The 21640-nt window shown below is 40.9% G+C and overlaps 1 protein-coding gene across 2 annotated transcripts in view; it reads right to left on the bottom strand.

Annotated features, from left to right (window-relative positions):
• Positions 1-237: 237 nt before the first annotated feature.
• Positions 238-21640, bottom strand: part of uhmk1 (U2AF homology motif (UHM) kinase 1) — a 35643-nt gene continuing 14240 nt past the window's right edge. For both annotated transcript variants that reach the window (XM_084309537.1, XM_084309538.1), the window contains 7 exons: positions 12967-13153; positions 12042-12239; positions 11428-11522; positions 7586-7662; positions 7368-7466; positions 1190-1278; positions 238-525 (listed from right to left, as the gene is read on the bottom strand). In XM_084309537.1, coding sequence (XP_084165663.1) covers positions 379-525; positions 1190-1278; positions 7368-7466; positions 7586-7662; positions 11428-11522; positions 12042-12239; positions 12967-13153 — 892 coding nt within the window. In that variant the 3' untranslated portion in view covers positions 238-378. The remainder of the gene's footprint in view (positions 526-1189; positions 1279-7367; positions 7467-7585; positions 7663-11427; positions 11523-12041; positions 12240-12966; positions 13154-21640) is intronic.

Raw genomic sequence — 21640 nt, 5'->3', positions numbered from 1 at the left:
GACCAATTAACCTCCTTTTTGGTAGAAAACAGTCTGTGACCTATACAGATATTCAGACTACAACTTTACTGTCAACTAGCCAGAATGGTAGATGATAGATTAAATATTTATCCCTGCCAATTTAGTTATTTGGCAGGTTAGAAAAAGTTGTGTGTGTGTGTGTGTGTGTGTGTGTGTGGGGGGGGGGGGGGGGGGGGGGGTGTTGAAGCCGCACTGGCTACCTGACAAAAAGGCCAGCAGAATCAACAGACTACCAGCCACGGCCAAAATGTACCTGGCTAGTGTTGACTTCACACTCTGTTCACGACACCCTGCGGGCCATTTTCCAGAGGAGAACAAGAACACAGAGGTATAAATGGACTTGTAGCGTGAGGGAGCTCACTGCACGGTCTGGTACAGATAGCCTCTCTTGTAAGCACTGAGGGGGTAGAAGGTGGCCACCACGAACTTCCCATCGAAGGTGCGACCCGTCAGCAGACGCTGGGCTTCCTTGGAGTCACTGGAGTTGGCGTACTCCACAAAGACCTGGTGGACACAAACATACAGAAAGAGAGAGATAGTTGGTATACTCCACAAAGACACAGAAAGAGAGAGATAGTTGGTATACTCCTCAAACATACAGAATGAGAGATAGTTGGTATACTCCACAAAGACACAGAATGAAAGAGATAGTTGGTATACTCCACAAAGACCTGGTGGACACAAACATACAGAAAGAGAGAGAGATAGTTGGTATACTCCACAAAGACACAGAATGAGAGAGATAGTTGGTATACTCCTCAAAGACCTGGTGGACACAAACATACAGAAAGAGAGAGAGATAGTTGGTATACTCCACAAAGACACAGAATGAGAGAGATAGTTGGTATAGTCCACAAAGACCTGGTGACACAAACATACAGAATGAGAGAGAGATAGTTGGTATACTCCACAAAGAGCTAATTGGTATAAATACAAAATAGAGTGAGAGAGATGAAAAACAACCAAAAGGACAGCAATACCTTCAGTCTGTTCCATCGGTTTTCCAGCTGCAGGTAGCAATTCTCGAGCCAAATTGGAAGCCATACTTTTTGTGACAATGAAAGTGGAGTGATAATAACCAATCAATTCTGATTGGCATTATGCTAATGCTAAGCTATTCACAGCTCATTCCTTCCGGTCTCTAAGGTCAGGGGTCAGGGTCTCTCACCTGTCCTTTCCCCGGGTTCTCCTTTGGGATGAGCAGAGACACCACGGAGCCGTACTTCTGACACTCTTCTTTCATGTCCTCCAGGATGTCTGGGTAAGAGAGGAAGGACGCTATCAGGGCAGGATGACACTAACGTCTGGGGAAGAGAGGAGGCTATCAGGGCAGGATGACACTAACGTCTGGGGCAGAGAGGATGCTATCAGGGCAGGATGACACTAACGTCTGGGGAAGAGAGGACGCTATCAGGGCAGGATGACACTAACGTCTGGGGCAGAGAGGATGCCATCAGGGCAGGATGACACTAACGTCTGGGGCAGAGGATGCTATCAGGGCAGGATGACACTAACGTCTGGGGCAGAGAGGATGCTATCAGGGCAGGATGACACTAACGTCTGGGGAAGAGAGGATGCTATCAGGGCAGGATGACACTAACGTCTGGGGAAGAGAGGACGCTATCAGGGCAGGATGACACTAACGTCTGGGGCAGAGAGGATGCCATCAGGGCAGGATGACACTAACGTCTGGGGCAGAGGATGCTATCAGGGCAGGATGACACTAACGTCTGGGGCAGAGAGGATGCTATCAGGGCAGGATGACACTAACGTCTGGGGAAGAGAGGAGGCTATCAGGGCAGGATGACACTAACGTCTGGGGAAGAGAGGACGCTATCAGGGCAGGATGAGACTAACGTCTGGGGCAGAGAGGACGCTATCAGGGCAGGATGACACTAACGTCTGGGGAAGAGAGGACGCTATCAGGGCAGGATGACACGAACGTCTGGGCAAGAGAGGACGCTATCAGGGCAGGATGACACTAACGTCTGGGGAAGAGAGGACGCTATCAGGGCAGGATGACACTAACGTCTGGGGAAGAGAGGACGCTATCAGGGCAGGATGACACTAACGTCTGGGGCAGAGAGGATGCTATCAGGGCAGGATGACACTAACGTCTGGGGAAGAGAGGATACTATCAGGGCAGGATGACACTAATGTCTGGGGAAGAGAGGATGCTATCAGGGCAGGATGACACTAACGTCTGGGGAAGAGAGGACGCTATCAGGGCAGGATGACACTAACGTCTGGGGAAGAGAGGACGCTATCAGGGCAGGATGACACTAATGTCTGGGGAAGAGAGGATGCTATCAGGGCAGGATGACACTAACGTCTGGGGAAGAGAGGACGCTATCAGGGCAGGATGACACTAATGTCTGGGGAAGAGAGGATGCCATCAGGGTAGGATGCCACTAACGTCTCGGTCAACTGGCCACTAGCCAGTGTGTAGGGCTGCCCCCCCTCTGTCCATTAGCCCAGTAATATCTTATTGGGGTCTCAGTTTACATTTTATTCATTTTAAGAAGTGCTCCTGCATTCATTCGCAGGACAAGATATTTCATTTAATTCCTTAACTGACAAAGTAGTTTTAGAGCAGAATAGTTTTCTACCTGTCCAGACCTACTATGTGCAGACCTACTACACAGCATCTGGCCAGCAACTAGTGTACATTGCAAGACTTGGGTAATAAAATGGTTTAATCCTGGCTCCTCCCGACTTCACGTCGAAGTGTCCTTGAGCAAGGCACTGAACCCCTAGTAGCTTCCAATGTGCTATTTGGCACCTTGCATGGCTGTCTTCAATGTCTGTCTGTCTGTCTGTCTGTCTGTGTGAGTGAATGGGTGAATATGAGGCCCAAGTTGTAAAGCGATTTGAGTGGTCAGAAGACACTCAGCATTTCTATTTGTGGCAGCCAGCCATGACATCAAATAGGCCCACCGCAAATACAGTTTCTAAAACAGACACAATAACAACACATGGCTCTAAATAATGCTTCCTCTTGCATGTATGGCGCAGAGTCCGTTGCACCGCTCGACTGTGTGCATTGCTGCCACCAAGAATAACGAAAAAAGAAGCTGTGGGAAATGCTATACTCCCCTCTCAATATGTCCTTCCTGTTAAATTAATTCAATTAAACTACAGTGTTTACATGAGTCGATAGAAAGCTGGTGTTCACAGGAGTGATGGATCGACAAGAAGCTAGATGTGTTCATATGATTGGTGGAGCAATAGACCAGAGTGGTCTCATCATGAGTGTACACTGTACAGTGAAGACACTAAGGTACAAAGTTTGAGTAGGCATCTACAGATATGTAAAAAGGATTATATGCAGGTATGTAGACAGAAAGGAAAGCATGTACAGCATTCGTGCAATTACGGAACATCTGGAGCTCAAAATAACTGACTTCCAACACCAAAGTCAGATTCTTTAACACCAACGTCAAGGCAGTGCTACTATACGGAGCAGAGACGTGGAGAACTACAGCTGCAACCATCAGGAAAGTGCAGGTCTTCATTAACAGCTGCCTGCGGAAGATCATCCACATCCGATGGCCAGACACCATCAGCAACTGCGAACTCTGGCAGAGAACAAACCAGCTGCCCGCAGAAGAAGAAAGTAAGAAACGCAGATGGCGCCGGGTAGGCCACACTCTGCGAAAGCCCGCAAGTACCATCACCAGACAAGCCCTAACATGGAACCCGCAGGGCAAGCGGAAAAGGGGCCGCCCGAGAAACACCTGGCGCAGAGACCTGGAGGCAGACACCAAGACCATGAAGATGACCTGGAACCAACTGGAGAGAACAGCTCAAGACAGAGATGCCTGGAGATCACTTGTTGACGGCCTATGCCCCAGAAGGGGTAGCAGGCGTAAGTAAGTAAGTAAAGTATGTAGACAGATGGATATATATATATTTATTTATATTAGGGATGTCCAATATTATCAGCCGATATTGGCATTAAAATGTGATATCGGGAATTATCGGTATCGGTTTTCAAAAGATTTTTTTTATTATTATTATTATTCTTTTTTAAATTTATTTATTTAACCTTTATTTACCCAGGCAAGCAAGTAAGAACACATTCTGATTTTTTTTATTGTCAAAAGTATGCATAATGTTGTGTTAATTCCACGACAAGAGATATGTAATGTTAATTACCAGAAATTATTCAGTTTTTTGGGAGGGGAAACCCTGAATATATCGGTATCGGAAATTAAGAGTTGGACAATATCGGTATAGGTAAAAAAAACAATATCGAACATCCCTAATTTATATATATTGTGGCAGATCTCACCCCCCCTCTCATGGATATGTGAAGGATGGGAGATATTACTGCCACGGAAGGAGTAGAGACAATTAGGTAGCTGATTAGTACTGATAGAACACACCTGCGCATCATTAGTGCACCCACATCTCACGTGCACACGCCCAGACCCACACACTACAAAGCCACTAGGTTAGTCAGGAGTAAGTTGAGGTGAGGTTGGAGTTGTTGTATTGAGAGAGAGAGAGATTGAGTTATTCAGAGCTGTGAAGGTGAGAGGTAGTGAGAGGAGAGGTGAAGGCGAGAAGGTGTTCATTGTGGACTGGACCCTAGACTGGTTGAGAAACCCCCTTGTGTACTGACCCTGGACCGGATGACTACCCCGAGTATTGAACAATCCCTTTTTCTGTCTGCAAGCCTGTTTTGTGTTTTTGACCATCGGACTGTATTACAACCATTCTCTTGCCTATCAAACTGGATTCTGCCTTATTTCAATCAATATTGTTATTGATTGATATTGCCCTTGTGTGGACATTCGAATGTTTGTATTTGAACCGTGGCGAGTCTGGACCCAACCAGGCTTGTCACAATATATATATATACGGTAAGAATAAATATATATATATGGTATATACAGCATTATTGTACATGCAGAGTTGTATGTGTTATATGCAGGTGTATAAGTAGGTATATAGAAGGATTATATGCAGGTACTGAATATGCAGACAGATGTGGATATATACTGTATATATATGCGGTAAATATGTAAGGGATAATGTATAGCTACGAGGTCATTGTCGCAAAGTAATTGACCGACACAGAGTTTAGAACACAGAGGCGCCGCGCCGAGGTGTTCTAAACGCAGTGAAGCTCAATTATTTTGCGACAATGACCGAGTATAGCTATACATTATCCCGCTTATTACATGGCTAACTTACTAATAATATACCTAATTCATTTTACACCATCGACAAGATGAGATCAAATGCAGACGCAGTTGTTCTGTGGCTCATCGCCGGCAGGTGTGTGGACTGATTGCACCTGATCAGTGCAGCTGTGCATATGCTGAGCGCTTTCGTGACTGCGACCAAAATGCTTGATTGTGATTGGTCAATAGCGCTGTGTTACCCGTATCAGCGGTCATTATTGCGCGTTGCCCATGGCAGCGGTCAGTTATCGAGAAATAATTCACAGCTGTCAGGGGAAACCGAGCGCTATTGACCAATCACAATCAAGCATTTTGGCGAATGTTAAAACGCCATGTAATAAAAATATCTATCGTTTATAGCAGGGGTCAGCAACCTTTTTGACATGGAGTGCCTGTTTGAAATATAGTTGTAACTAGTGTGCCTCAACAATATTCCATGCATCGTAATTTTTTTTCTCATAATCAGGTATTTTTAATGATAATTTTTACATTATTACATCATTATTATTGTTATTGTTATTATTAACAATATTATTATGATGGTTGTATCAACCCTAAATCTGAGTTGGGGGAGGGGGGATAATGCAGACAAACAGCTGCATACAGTGCGACCATTTCACTCACATTTGCCCATACATTTTTGGACACATCACACACCATCGGTGTGTGTACTGTACGTGTGCTGTCATAGCTCCACCTACAGGCCTAATGGAGAACACCAGGAGAACACCAGGATGTGAATGGAGGGTGAATGTGAGGTATATCGTGTAAATAAGTTTTGATTGATCGCAAGACTACACTGTAAAAAAATAAATAATAATAAGTTACCAGAACGTAAAAATATTGAGTTCAGTTACTGTGCATTAAGGTTTTCAGTTTTCAATCCATAATAAGTTAACAGAAAAATAAGTACACAACCACATTATTTCAACCTAATAAAACTATGTTTATTGTCATTGTTTTAAGAACACAAGTTGACTTGGTAATACATTTACATTTACATTTAGTCATTTAGCTGACGCTTTTATCCAAAGCGACTACAAAATGTAATACTCACATTTTGAGAAAAAAAAATGGCTTTTAACATGTGCAATGTTCAATGAAATAGAAAAATAAATAATACAATTTGTTGATTAATCCCACAGGTCACAATGGTGACCGTAATAATGTTTTTGTTATAAGGCTCTGCAAATGTTACTGAATGATGTAGCAATGTATTTCCAGCTAAATTGAAATAATAAACAATCTCAATTAAATATGTGGTAGTAAAAAGAACCTGTGGGAGGATTTCAACAAGATAAATGCGACAACAGTGCAAAATATTTCACTAAAATATATATATATATATATATATATATATATATATATATATATATATATAAAAAAAGTATACATTTTATTTATTTTTTGGTGCCCCCTGTGCCTATGAAAATGCCCCTGTGTGCCTATGCAGGCACGCGTGCCTAGGGTTGCCTACCCCTGGTTTATAGTATAGTCTGTGGGTAGAAATCGCCCACTGTGGAAGTCCTCCTCAGCACCTTCTTTCCAACTGTGGATGGCGGACATGACCTCTGTCATACGGATGGAGAGACTAAGGTTCCTGAGAACCGATTCACTTAAAAGGTTTTCAAAAATCTGGGACCCGTTCTTAGCCTACCTCGATGAGGCTAGAGGCGGCAGCTGATTCGCCCGTCTGATCTCACAGTCCCCCTATGAGGGACCCCAAACCAAACACAATATTTCTCAGTCATGTATGGCTGGTAACCGTGTTGTAATATCAAATGTGAAAAATGTGTTATTGTTTTTTTTTCTTTAATGCATCTTTTTACTTTCACTGTCTGAGTGTGTCTGTAATGTCATGTTGGTATACTGTTTGTCATGTTTGTACAATGTTCTGAAAAATGTAAAATAAAATATATAAAAAAAAAAATCGCCCACTGGCCGACTCGCTCCGTTATAAAAAACTATGAAAGTGTACAAAGTTGTGGTGAGTTTCTTGTCGGTCTTTCTAACTAGACTAGATGTATTATTACAACAATCAAGTAGGTGTGCTTGATGTGTGACTGCGTGTGGCGATTCTGTGCAAATGTGAGAAAACCTGTGAACACAGCGGAATTGCACAACATTTTCTCACGGCCCAGAAAGCGCCCCTACCGTCATACTCCTCCTCATTGTGCAGGTGGCTGTCATCAATCAGATTGAGAAGGCGGAGGACAGGAGAGGGCAGCAGAACCAAGTCCTCAATGTGTGGAGCTGACACAGAGACAGAGGGACAGGTCAATGTGGCGAGTGATGGAAGGGGAGATTGAGTAAACGAGCTAATAGAGTGAATGTGCATAAATTAAGTACATAAGTTAAATATTTCCACTTACCAAAGGGAATGCTAAAGAATGGGCTGAGCAGGGCAGTTTCAGCTGTGCATCTGTGCTTGGGATCATTGTGAAGCATGCTGCAAGAGCAATTACACCAATATCAACCGATAGGACCTAGTTTTACATTCAGCAAAACATCTCTCTAAACACAGACAATCTACGGTTACAATATCACCTGATTGGATTTCTGGATATGGATACAGTATATATATATATTAGAGCTGGGCCGTTAACGGCGTTAACGTGCTGCGTTAACGCTATACTAGTATCGCGCGATAATATAATTAACGCATTAATCTTAAAAAAAAAAAAAAAAAAAACATTTTTTTTTTTTACCTTTATTTACCAGGGTAGGTTCTCTGAGCACAGATGCTCTTTTTCAGGAACGCCCTGCTTCACATTCACACAGTTCCATTCACACCTGGGAGCTGCCCAGTACAACCACAGTTGACACCATTGGCCACTGAGCAACTCCACTGGAGCAGTTGATACAAGCCATGTCACATAGTTCAAGTTTGAAATGATTCTTTCTGTTTTGCTCCTGAGAGTGCTAGATACTGTACTGTACTGGTAATATTATTTATTTGTGTTAACTTCTGAATAAAACAACTTATTAAACACAAGTACATCTTATTGAACATTATTTTGATATTTCATTACCAATTATCATAGCAAAACACCTTTTTCAAACAGTCTGTGATGCATTTTGGAAACGGGAGATGGGCTCATGGTGTAATGGGCCACCTGGCCTGAGAAACATAAGGAGGAAAGAAAAAGTAAGGACTTACTTCTGGTCATTATTTGGGTAGAACACACATATTTTGAATGCCTTCGGCAGTTTTTTTTTTAATTTTTTTTTAGCCATTTTAATCTAGATTAATCTAGATTAAATCCAGGATTGCAGATAGATTAATCTAGATTAAAAAAATGTATCTATGCCCACCTCTAATATATATATATTAGAGCTGGGCCGTTAACGGCGTTAACGTGCTGCGTTATCGCGAGACTAGTATCGCGCAATAATATAATTGACGCTGTTAATCTTTTTCTCAACGTTGGGTCTGTATTGTCCTTAAATACTTGCCGTAGTTCCCAGCTGTGGTACCAGGAAGTGATTGCACTACCGGAGCTGTAGTCAGAATAATGTGTTAAACTAAAGTAGTGGTCCGGTAATCATTGTTATACAGGTGAGGTTAAGAAGTCCTCAGGATATAACACAATTCGGCGATGAGGACGTCTGAATCTGCGCAATGCAAGAAAGAAGAAGTCCGTTGCAAGCTTTGTTTACATTATTAACGTTAGCGAGTTAGCATGTTAGCTCACGTTGATACGGGCGGCACTGGGAAACATCTACAAGAGGAGGAAATCCACTTTACACACTAAAGGAAGGATCGACTGGACTATCGTGAGTGTTTACAACAGAAATGGCTTGGGTTATTGGAAATATTGGACCGTTTGATGACAATGTAGCCCCTTTCGTGACTGTGATGCACGGAGTGAATCCACAGTCACTTGCTCCTCAATAGGAAACCAACCTAGATTTACCATGAAGGACTGGTTCTGGCTGAACCGTTCGTTATACAAGAATCACAGAGACGTTTCAAAGGTGCTCACAGTTGCACGAGGGTTTCGGACAGAGATACGGGATGGTTTGAAAGCTCTGCGTTGCTAATAAACATTTTAAATCATTTTTATAAACTGCTCAAAACGGCATTATTTCCGCCGTTGGGTGATCACAGCGCATGCGCACCATCCCGTATCTCTGTCCGAAACCCTCGTACAACTGTGAGTACCTTTGTAATTTCTCTGTGATACTTGTATAACGAACGGTTCGGCCAGAACCAGTCCTTCATGGTAAATCTAGGTTGGTTTCCTATTGAGGAGCAAGTGACTGTGGATTCACTCAGTGCATCACAGTCACGAAAGGGGCTAATGACAATGTGGAGCAAATAAATGAAAATGGGGGACAAGACAAACGTCTTTCTCTGGTCTGCATCCCCTTAACAATTGTATGTATTGAGCCGTACTGTATTGTACCCATTCTGCAATCTGTTAAATAACGTTTTCATTCATTCATTCATTCATTCATGGAACTGTTACACTGAGCTTGCACTGAATTTGTTGAGAAACCTGCTTCTGCAGCAGTCTGTGTGTGAGCAACCAGTCAGCAGCATTGTGAATTTAGAGATTCACTAAAAGACACATTGAGAGACAGGTTTGTGTGTGGATTAAGAACTGAAGGTTCACAGAAGAAACTACTGACAGAGAGTGATTTGACACTGGAGAGAGCTGTCAATATCAGTGTAACAATGTTAATGGCATCAAAGGAAGGGCACAGAAAATTACGATAAATCTGGTTTTAAAAGAAACACTGGAAATTACAAAAAGAAGAGACATGTTCATGCTGTTGAACAAGGAGATAGAACAGCTAGTGACTCCTCAGATGAAGAGGAGAGGATAAATCTCCTCCTCTGGACATTATTTGGGTAGAACACCTATTTTGAACGCCTTCTGCAGACTTTTCTTTTTTGTTTAGCCATTTTAATCTAGATTAATCTAGATTAATTCCAGGATTGCAGGTAGATTAATCTAGATTAAAAAAAATTATCTATGCCCAGCTCTAATATATATATATATGTAGAGAAATGGAGAGGAAATGCATCTTACTTACAGACCCTCATCTGCACCTTTGTTTACAAAGTAAATTTCTCGTATTTTTATATTCAGAGTTAATTACTGTATATTGTTTACACAGTTAATTTGTTCTCATATCGAATTCTATTGCCTTATTATATTTATGTCTTTCTGCTATTAGCCTGCCCATACCGGTACTTCCCCTCTCCCTCCCCCATGCTGCTATGATGCCCGAATTTCCCCAAGGGGATCAATAAAGGAGTATCTTATCTTATTTGCAAATTTACTTGAATAGTTGTTTGGATTGTCTCCTAAATTAATATGTATTTGTGTAATGTGTGTATATACTGTGTGTATACAAATATATGATGATTATGTATTTGATTTACATTTGATCATTGTGTCTTGGCCTGGGCATCAAAAAGGTGTGAGACACTTAAATAAAATCAATCAATCAACCAACCAACTAGGGCTGCAACTAACGATTATTTTGGTAATCGACTAATCTGTCGATAATTTTTTCGATTAGTCGACTAATCTAACGATTATTTTTGTCATTCGATTAGTCGAATAATCTAGCGATTATTTTTGTCACACCCTCAATCTCTGCTTCCTGTGGGCATGGCTCCTTCTCCAATGCATGTTTTACCTCACATGCTCAAGTCTGCACACCTGTGAATGTCACCCTGTTGTCCAGTCCCTATGCCTCAACAGTTAACTTAACATAACATGATGATCCCATAGCAAATTAAAATAATGACTCATGAAACATTTGAATTTGGATCTTAAGCAACTTTCAATCAAAATGTATTTGAACAATACAACAATCACTCATAACAAGATAAATAAATTAAATAATACAAATTAAAGTGAAAGTGTTTAAATAACAAAAAAAAATATATAGCAGACTTCTTAGCTTAACATCCCAGGAAACTAATGGGATAACTGGGGATGTTGTTTGCTCCTGACAAGAGTCTCAAAGTCTGGGGTGGTGGTAGACAAAGCAACTCTGAGGCCATGCTCAATGTCCAATCTGTTAACATTCTGCGTCGATGAGTTTTTATGATCGACGTCGTCGATTATGTCGACTAATCGTTGCAGCCCTACAACCAACCATGTTGCACTTTGTTTGCAGGTGTAAAAACAACAGGTTACCTCTTGGTGAGGTCTCTGAGGTGATAGACGGGGATGTAAAAACAACAGGTTACCTCTTGGTAAGGTCTCTGAGGTGATAGACTGGGATGGCAGGACACACCAGGCTGTTGCTGGAGAAGATGTGGTCGACTATAGCAGCACTGTTATCCTGAAGGAGACACAAAACACTTCCTGTAGTAGCATGGTATATTTATTTCTGTAGTACTGTAGCATGATATATTTATTTCTGTAGTAGCATGATATATTAATTTCTGTAGTAGCATGATATATTTATTTCTGTAGTAGCATGATATATTAATTTCCGTAGTAGCATGATATATTTATTTCTGTAGTAGCATGATAAATGTATTTCTGTAGAAGCATGATAAATGTATTTTTTTTTATTTGAAATCTTTATTTCGAACATGTAGATGAATACAAACAAAATAAATATTTCTGTAGTAGCATGATATATTTATTTCTGTAGTAGCATGACTTATTTTATTTCACAATAACGTTTTTGCAGCTTTTTGCCCGAACGCACCACCAACAATAAAATAATGCAGCAATAATATGACTTCCACTACCAACACCGATTCAAAGTACAAAACTTTATCAGTCAGAGTACTGCTCTCATCCACAACCCCCAGGAACAAATCAACCACAATTGTTTTGTTTTTTAATGTACCTTCCACTCCTGGGAGCGGGTGGTCTCTTTGAGCCTGACTCCTGAGTACATCTCCAACAGAATGATGCCCAGGCTCCACAGGTCTACAGCGGACATGCAGCCAGAGTCCCCGTCCACCTCCACGCCGGCCTGGGCCAGACTGGTCTGGAGCTCAGCCTCTGGAGCGCGGTACCCGTCTGTCTGGATGTACTTCACATCCTGGGAATGGGAGGGAGGGAGGGAGGGAGGGAGGGAGGGAGGGAGGGAGGGAGGGAGGGAGGGAGGGAGGGAGGAAAAGAGATAGAGAACAGAAGGGAGATAGAGAACAGAAGGGAGAAAAGAGGGAGGGGATGCACTGGTTATGCAGTGAAGAATAAATCCCTCCACACTCAAGGTTGCTGTAAAACCTTTAGAATTGTTTGGTTCTCAGCAGGTTTTATCCTTTTTCTATGCGTGTGATCTTTGTTGTATATTTTTGGTTGTTGTTTGTTTTTTCAATTTCCTTTTCTAAATAGTGAATGTTTTTTTTGTGTTTGTTCTAAATAAATAAAAATTATAATAATTAAAAAGGAAGATTAAAGGGATAGTTCAGAACTTACCAATGACGATGTTGATCAGTAGAGTCCTTTCTCAGCACAATGCACCCTGTTCCTCACACTAGCTCACAGCCACAGCTAGTTAGCCACAAACTAATGCAAAGTCAACAGGGTTAAGCTCCTGTCTGGACAGGCTGACTGAAAAAAGCTGGAATCTGCTTTGTGTGAACTGTGGAGTAGATTTCAGTTACCTTCAGTCAGCTTGTCTTTGACTTTGCATTAGTGTGTGGCGAACTAGCCAGAGCGAGCATGACGAGCAGCATGGATTGCACTGTGAAAGGCCCCCGATCAACATCCTCATTGAACGGGTCTACCGCTCTTTTTCTCAGGTTCAACGGGTCGACGCCCACCTGGTTTCCCTCTTTGTAACTGAGGCCGAAGTCGATGAGCTTGAAGCACTCGTCGTCGGCACTCCAGAGGACGTTGCGTGGCTTGAGATCAGCGTGGACGTAACCATCCCTGTGGAGGAAAGACAGAGCCTCCAGGACGTCTCTGGCACAGTGCTGCACCAGCCACATGGAGTGACCCTGCTGGGACCTACACACAGACAACACAATAGATGAGAATATAATAGAATAGACTAGAGCATAGAATAGAATAAAGTAGAATAGAGCATAGAATAGAATATAGCATAGCAAAGTGTCTTTCAAATACCACCTGAGAATGCACTACTTAAATATGTGAGCCAAATATTCTGATGTTTATAATGATGTCTACAATGTTTTACTGTTTTTAGTAGGGCTGTCTTAAATACTTCAAAGCTTCGTTCGATGGCACAAGCTTTGAACATAAAAAATAATAATCAAAGTTTAAAAAAATAATAACAATAATTCAATTGGGTGGGGCCGGGGGACAAATACACTGGAGGAAAGTAACCCAGCTCAGCACTGCCCAAATTATATCATCACTATTGCCTGTTTGAAGGATATCATCCTCAAACACATATACACCTACATGCCTTGTAGAATTCCACACATAAGAAAGAAAGATACTGGGATGAATAAACAAAATAGGAAATAAAATGTAGAAATGCATGCAATACATAAATAAATATGAATCTCCATATATGAAATAGAACATTTAGATAAGGTGCTACTGAGATGTTTTGGTGAGTTCTTTGTTTTTTTGTGGAAGTAGCCCTTCTTAAAAATGCATGAACATTCACTGATAATTGGTCTGTAGTGGAGTCTACAAGGTCTACATTGCCGGACCATGTAGAATCCGGACCTTGTAGACTGACATAATTCTGTGCATAGTTTAGTCTACACAGGCCATATTTCAAATAATCAAAATCTTACTTCATTCATCTTAAACATTCTTGATTTGGGGGATTGGTAGTTCCCATGAAATCTTAAGTTGTTCAATCGACAACAGCGATCCACCTTGAATTAAATCACACAGCCGAGTGAAACCTTGTTCTTGTTGGCTGCGTCAGTCACGAAAGGGGATACTTAATTAATTAATCCAATCCACTTTATTTATAGAGCACATTTAAAAACAACAAAGTTTACCAAAGTGCTGTACAAGTCCCACAACATAAGATAAAAATAAAAAAATACTTTTTTTTAAGCTTCGAATTAAAATCGAAGCTCGGCCCCGAAGCTTCGATTGCCAAAAAAAGCTTCGAAGGTCAGCCCTAGTTTTTAGATTATCATTGTTAATTAAGTGAATTGTGATTGTCATATGTATCTCATGTATTGTTATGTTTTTTGTGTTGTCTTTCTGTGTGGACCCCAGGAAGACCAGCTCACCACTTAGCTAATGGGGATCCTTTTAAACAATAAACAATAGAATAGAACAGAGCATAGAATAGAATAGCATATAATGTAATAGAGCAGAGCATAGAATAAAGCAGAGCATAAAATAGAGCATATAATAGAATATAATGTAATAGAGCAGAGCATAGAATAAAGCAGAGCATAAAGCATATAATAGAATAGCATATAATATAATAGAGCAGAGCATATAATATAAAAGCATATAATAGAATATAGCATATAATAGAATGACATAGAATAGAGCAAAGCATAACATATAATAGAGTAGAGAACATAGCATATAATATAATATAGTGTAGAGCATAGAAGAGAAGAGAATAGAGCACATCTAGTAGAGCAGAGAATATAATAGAGTAGAGCAGAGCATAGAATAGAGTAAGCAATCATACAATCGAATAAATTATAATAGAGCAGAGCTGAGCAAGGAAGATAATAGAATAGAATAGAGCATAGACTAGAATAGATCAGAACATAGAATAGAGCATATAATAGAATAGAGCATATAATAGAGCAGAGCATATAATGGAATAGAACAGAGCATAGAATATCATAGAATATAATAGAGCATGGAATATAATAGAGCAGAGCATACAATAGAGCAGAGCATAGAATAGATCATATAATATAATATAGCATAGAATAAAATAGAGTAGAGAATAGAGCAGAGCATAGAATCGAAGAGCAGAGCATATATTAGAATAAAGTAGAGCATAGAAAAGAGCAGAGTGTAGAATAGAGCAGATCAGAGCATAGAATAGAGCAGAGCATAGAAGAGAATAGAAGAGAGCATAGCAAGGCAGATAATAGGATAGAGCATAGACTAGAATACAATAGAATAGAGCAGAACATAGAATAGAGCATAGAATATAATAGAGTAGAGTAGCGCATTTAATATAATAGAGTAGAGCAGTGGTTCCCAACCTTTTTCCCCCCAGGGACCCCCAAACATCTCTGATGAAATTCGCGGACCCCCTCCTAATAAGATACCATAATTTTTTTATTTTTTTTTCATTTTAATAACAAACTGCTTATACACAGGCATATGCATCACAATTAGACCCACTATGCTTCTTTGACTTGTGCCTTCAATCAACAAATCTCATCTTGCACCATATGCATTTCAAAATGTTTGGCCAATATTCAAATGCTGTATTCATCCTCTCAAATCAGGCCCTAATGGTGAACGGTTTGCATTTATGGAACAAATCAATGCAACAAATTAAACTAAATATGAGACAGGAAATTCCAATCAGTAGCAGAGAGAATCTGTCCTAGCTGGGTTTAATACCTTTTTTTTGTCATTTTAATAACAAACTGCTTATACACAGGCATATGCATCATAATTAGACCCACTATGCTTCTTTGACTTGTGCCTTCAATCAACAAATCTAATCTTGCACCATATGTATTTCAAAATTTTGGCCAATATTCAAATCCTGTATTCATCCTCTCAAATCAGGCCCTAATGGTGAACGGTTTGCATTTATGTTGAATGAAGTAAGAATCCACTGCAGTAAAAATATCCTCACCTCGAGTGGTGGTAGTAAGGTTGACTGACATGAGAATGTCCTGCTTCAGATCCTCATTTTCGATATATTGCACATAAACGATGAGCACAGCCTCGTCTGCGACAGTTGTAGTTTCATCAAGTTGTATGGCAAATGGACCCTTTCTAAGCTTTTCTGACAGCTGCTGCTCGCAATCACTTGACATCTTATCAATTCGGTGTTTTTAAACATTGTTCGAGAGTGGTACTGATTTTAGTTTATCCGCCACCTGTGGGCCGCACAGTTTCTAAACCATTTTGATGCAGGCTGGTTTGATGAGCTGCTCGCCAATATTGTGCGGTTTCTTTGCTTTTGCAATTAAAAGCGAACACTCAAAGGAGGCTTCGGTAGCCTTCTGTAAATCACTGCCACCCCTGCTCCACGCTACTCTAACATCAACAGGCTTGTTCGCCTTGAGAGACTGTTCTTTCCTCCGAAAAAAGTCTGGATCCTTCCCAACGGTTTCTGGGTGCTTAGACGCCCGATGTCTCTTCAGCTTGCTGGGCTTCAGGCTCGAGTTTGCCAACTTTTCTCCACAAATCACACACTCAGGTCGTTTGTCTGGTCCCTCAGTGAAGCCCATGGTGATGTAATTTTCGCGATTGCTGTAGGTCCTAACTTTTTTTGCAGATGAGCTGCCGTCATCTCCTTTTCGTTTGTCACACATTTTCGCCTCTGGCGGCTGACTGCAGACGAGCCGAGAAAGTTAACTAGCGTGCTAGGCTAGCTACAGAAAGTGATGCAGTCAACTGATTCGCGTTTTAGCGGCTACCCGGTAGCCTACTGTTAACGTTCAAAAATCATGTCTAGATGTTTATTTATTTATCTTTATTTTTTATTGTAGTGGAGAGACTATTCATAAAAATATGCTAATTAAATATTTATCTGAAAAAAAAAGTAAAAAAAAAAAAAAATAAAAAATACCTCAAATCATCTGTGGTCTGGCGGACCCCCTGCGCCCCCTGGCGGACCCCCAGGGGGTCCGCGGACCCCAGGTTGGGAATCACTGGAGTAGAGCATAGAATAGAGCAGGGCTGTACACTGCGACGAGATGATCGCGAATTGCCCCTTTAATTGGCCGTTGCGATTGGTAAATATTATCTGGGGGCGGGCTTGCGAGTAGTGCTTTCAAGCCTTGCATTCGCATTTCACTCCTAAATTATCCAAGGCGTGTGATGACGCGATGACGTCACTCACGCGAGCTGAGCAGTGAGCACTCAGCAGGTATGATCAGCGGGAACAATCGACTGAGCAGAGCACTCACTCTGATAGACTGGCTGACTGTCTAATTTAGCTATGAAGAAAAGTAAAGTTAGTATTGCTTCATATTTTCGACGCGTTTGACCTCCTATAGTGAGCCGAACTGAACTGAACTCAGACACACGGAGAGAGCTGCGGCGTCTGCTGCTCCTCCTCCCTCCCGCACCCGTGGCTGTTGTAAACACTAGTCTCTAGTGGGACACTGGGAACTCGGTGAGCCTGCCAGCCGGCTAGCTACTGATAGCTATCAACAAATGCTCCAGCAAGTCTAGTAGTGCATGATAGCTCGCGTTAGCTTACTGTTCAAAACGAAACGTCCCATTAAACTAAATAGTTCAGATAGCTCCTGATATCAATGTCTTATAACACTGAGTCGATGCGTATTTGAGCTGAGGGCACGCTGAATATAGTCAATAGGGTCCAGCTGCAGCGCCGGAGAATCCTGGCCGTAGCTGGAGGCTACAGTATAGGGTCCAGCTGCAGCTCCGGGGAATCCTGGCTGTAGCTGGAGGCTACTCGAGTACACACAGACAGTGGAGCTGGTTGCATATAGCGAGCATTTAGACTTGTTGCGTGGTGGCGATGTCTCGCAGATAATACAACTACAAGTATGATTATATAATATATATATTTTATTAAAAAAAAATGTTTTATATAAAATATTTTTTTTTCTTTTTTTATAATAATAATAACTTCGTTTTATACAATTCTGAGGTAGGCTTACTCTCTTGGTAAACATTAACACCATACCATTATATGGTATTTACTGCACAGCCAGGCCAGCATATAACAACAATAACAAAATATATTGCCTATGCTAAATCCGTTGAGGGAAATACCGTAATTCCTCTAATATACATGAAAACCGGCTTGTATTAGGAGGCCGGCTTATAATTGCTTAGCTCAACAGCGCACCCGGTCATTAATAGAGACCCGGTTTTTAATTGAATACCGGTTACTATTAGAGTAATTACGGTATAATAGAATATAGCATAGAATAGAGCATATCATAGATAGAACAGTGGTTGGCAATAGACGGCCCACAGACCGAAATTGGCCCGCTAGCAATAATATCTGGCCCGTCAAATAATTTTGAGAATATGATTTATAGCTCGCCACCAACGCAGGAGATGCTGGGTTCGAGCCCAGCTCTCGGCGTTGCTGGTAGCAACTCTACTAATACAATTGGCAGTATTAGGGGGTGGGAAGCTGGTGGGTGGGGATCGGACGTTGTGGACAGCGACTCCTACAGGTCGGTTGGTGCACCTGCGCAGTAGAATCAGGAAGCGACAAGGGCGGCGTGTAGGCCTGCCGCGATAAGCAATAAATCGATTAATTGCCGCGATAATTAAAATGAATGCAATTATTTTGACGGGCGCGATTAATTGCTATTTGCGCGTTTGTTTTAATGAGGCGGACCCAGTGCCCCTTGTCAGTCACTGTCCGTGTTGGGAGGCGGGCCGCTGGCTTTACTCATACAAACAGAGTAAACACAGTTTTCAATCAATCAATCAATAACAACATTAACGAGACCCTCGTTGTGTCTATTCTGCTAACGCTAACGTTACCTCTCATTGTGTCTATTCTACAAGCGTTAACGTTAGCTAGGCTGTCTATGCTTTAACGAGCATTAGGCTAACAAGCTGTAACGTTACCAGTCGCGTCTATTTGCTAACGTTAGCATTAGGTAATAACCGGTTTAAAATGGATGGTGATTACCTCACGTTGTGTCTATTCTACTAGCATTAACGTTACTCATACAAACAATCAATAGCGAGTTATATTGATCACGCTATGTACGATAGCCATGCTAAAACGCTAGCACAACATTAGCACCTAACCTAACAACAAGCCTTAACAAGTCAGCGATCTTTTTGCGAGACTAAACTCTCCGCTCGGTGGCAAATTGTGTTGATGTCGGTTTTGTTTAATCAATAAATGAGGCAGAATACACAGTGACTGTATCCTTTGTTTATTGCACTTGTGCCTGCTGCAAACATAATGATTATGAAATCCTAGAGACGCGTCTCTATTCAGTGGTCTGCAGTGTTTCACGTGACTTTTCTGGTACCCAAAAAGTACCTGAAATAATCACAACAATACTTCCGGTCCGGTCGGTGGGCTTCAAAATAAAAGTCTTAAACACCGGAAAAGACGGAGCGGTGGGCTTCAAAATAAAAGTTTTGGAAAATAAATTTCTCCAAAAAAAAAAATCTCTAACCGGTCGCAATAATATCGCTTATCGCGATATTTTCGGGGGCAATTAATCGCCCAGCAAAATGTGTTATCGTGGCAGGCCTAGCGGCGTGTCCTTCCCACGCAGACCCTCGCCGCTGAGAGATCACGCTGTGCAGGTGAAAAGATGCAACGGCTGCCTCCTCGAGTACCGGAGGGGACACGTGATGCAAGGCTTCGTCCACATTGCAGCCGGCTTGTGGGAGGCATGGCCTAACAACGTTCGAGACAGTGGAGGGTAGAATTGGAGAATACAAAATTGTGGACGGGAGAAAAATAGAAAAATGGGGAGAAAAAGTAGATACAAAAAGAAAAGAGAATATGATTTATAAAAAAGAAATAATGGATATATCAGATATATAAATATATATAGGCTAGGCTATATATTTAAGCTATAATGTCCAAACAGATAAACAACCACCACCTAAAGAATGCTTATTATACTTTGTTTCATCCATGTTGAGACTGAGAGTGAATAACAGGTATAGGCATCAGGTGCAATGTAGCGCTTGTTCAACATGAATAAAGTCGGTGGACAGCGCCTGGTGCTGACATAGCAAACAAGCAGTGTGGTGTGTATTTAAAACACAAGTTCAGTAAGTCATTCAAACTTTATCCGCTTCAAGCAGGTAGGCTACATTAGGTATATTAAGAATTACAACGACACATTAACTAAATAAAAAATACAATTTGGCTTTTAACCCTCTAAAGCTGGGCGCACCACTAGACATGTTTTGCAAAACATTAAATATCTTTGGATCGGTTTGTGATAAAGACTCGCTTTATTGTTTCAGAATCTGGAGATCTCTCCGTCAGTGCGCAGAAGTAAAGCATAGATACAATCTTGAAATATCTAGATTGGTTGTTTTCTCTGGACTGCATCGAATCTGCTGTATCTATCTATTTATCATATATCTATGTCTGTCACTATAGCCAATGGAAATGCTAGAAATGGTCAAAAACAGAAAATCATTATTTAAAAAATACAGAAAAGGATCACCAAGTTACCATGTCTCAAGAAATATAAATAAATACAGAAAATAAGCACTTCTAGCTCAATGCGAGGTCTACTGCTGCTGCTGGCTAATAATACGGTCAATACTTGGGGAGATCTTTGACAAGGCAACACGCATGTCATCCTCAAGGCTCAACTTAGCCCTATATTTTGTTTTCAGAGCTGTCATGGATGAAAAGCCAGCTTCACACAGGATAACAGGATAACACCTTAACTGCTGCATCATGAGATACTTGGTACTCAGCACCACACTCAGACCAAAATGTTTCCAGGGGCACTTCACTGAAACGAGCTCTCCAGGTGGTATCAGATGAGATTTCAATGAGTTCTTCCAAGAGTTTGGATGGAGATGTGTCAGGAAGCTTTGTCTCAATGTTTTCTGTAAAGGAAAGGGAGTAACTTGGTGATCCTTTTGTGTTTTTTTAAATAATGATTTTCAGTTTTTGAGAAATGGTCAAACTTATCGAAATATGCTATTTTCATGGAAAACAGTGCAGCTGCAAATGATAGCACTTTAGTGATCATTTTATGAAATTATATTTCAAATAAATTAAAAAATAATAATAATAATAATTGTTGAGAAATCTCAAGGTACCCCTGGCAGCTCTCTGAGGCACCCTAGTGTGCCGCGGCACCCCTGTTGAGAACCGCTGGACTAAAGCATAGAATAGAGAATAGAGCATAGAATAGGATAGAGCAGAGCATATAATAGAGCAGATCATATAATATAATAGAGTAGAGCATATAAGAGAATAGAATAGAGCAGATCATAGAATAGAGTAGAGCATAGAAGAGAATAGAATAGAGCAGATCATAGAATAGAATAGAGCAGATCATAGAGTAGAGTATAGAATAGAGCAGGGCATAGAATATAATAGAATAGAGCATAGCATAGAGAATAGAATAGAGCAGAGCATAATAGAGCATAGAATATATCAGATCATAGAATATAATAGAGAATAGACTAGAGTAGAGCAGAATATATAATAGAATAGAGATAGAATAGAACAGAGCATAGAATACAGCAGAGCATATAATAGAATAGACTAGAGCATAGAATAGAGCATATAATAAAGCAGATCATATAATATAATAGAGTAGAGCATAGAAGAGAATAGAATAGAGCAGATCATAGAATAGAGTAGAGCATAGAAGAGAATAGAATAGAGCAGATCATAGAATAGAATAG

Source organism: Notolepis coatsorum (genome assembly GCF_963971535.1).
Source record: "Notolepis coatsorum genome assembly, chromosome: 3".
Taxonomy (NCBI): domain Eukaryota; kingdom Metazoa; phylum Chordata; class Actinopteri; order Aulopiformes; family Paralepididae; genus Notolepis; species Notolepis coatsorum.
Note: the sequence above shows the minus strand (reverse complement) of the source record. Positions and strands in the feature narration are given on the sequence as shown.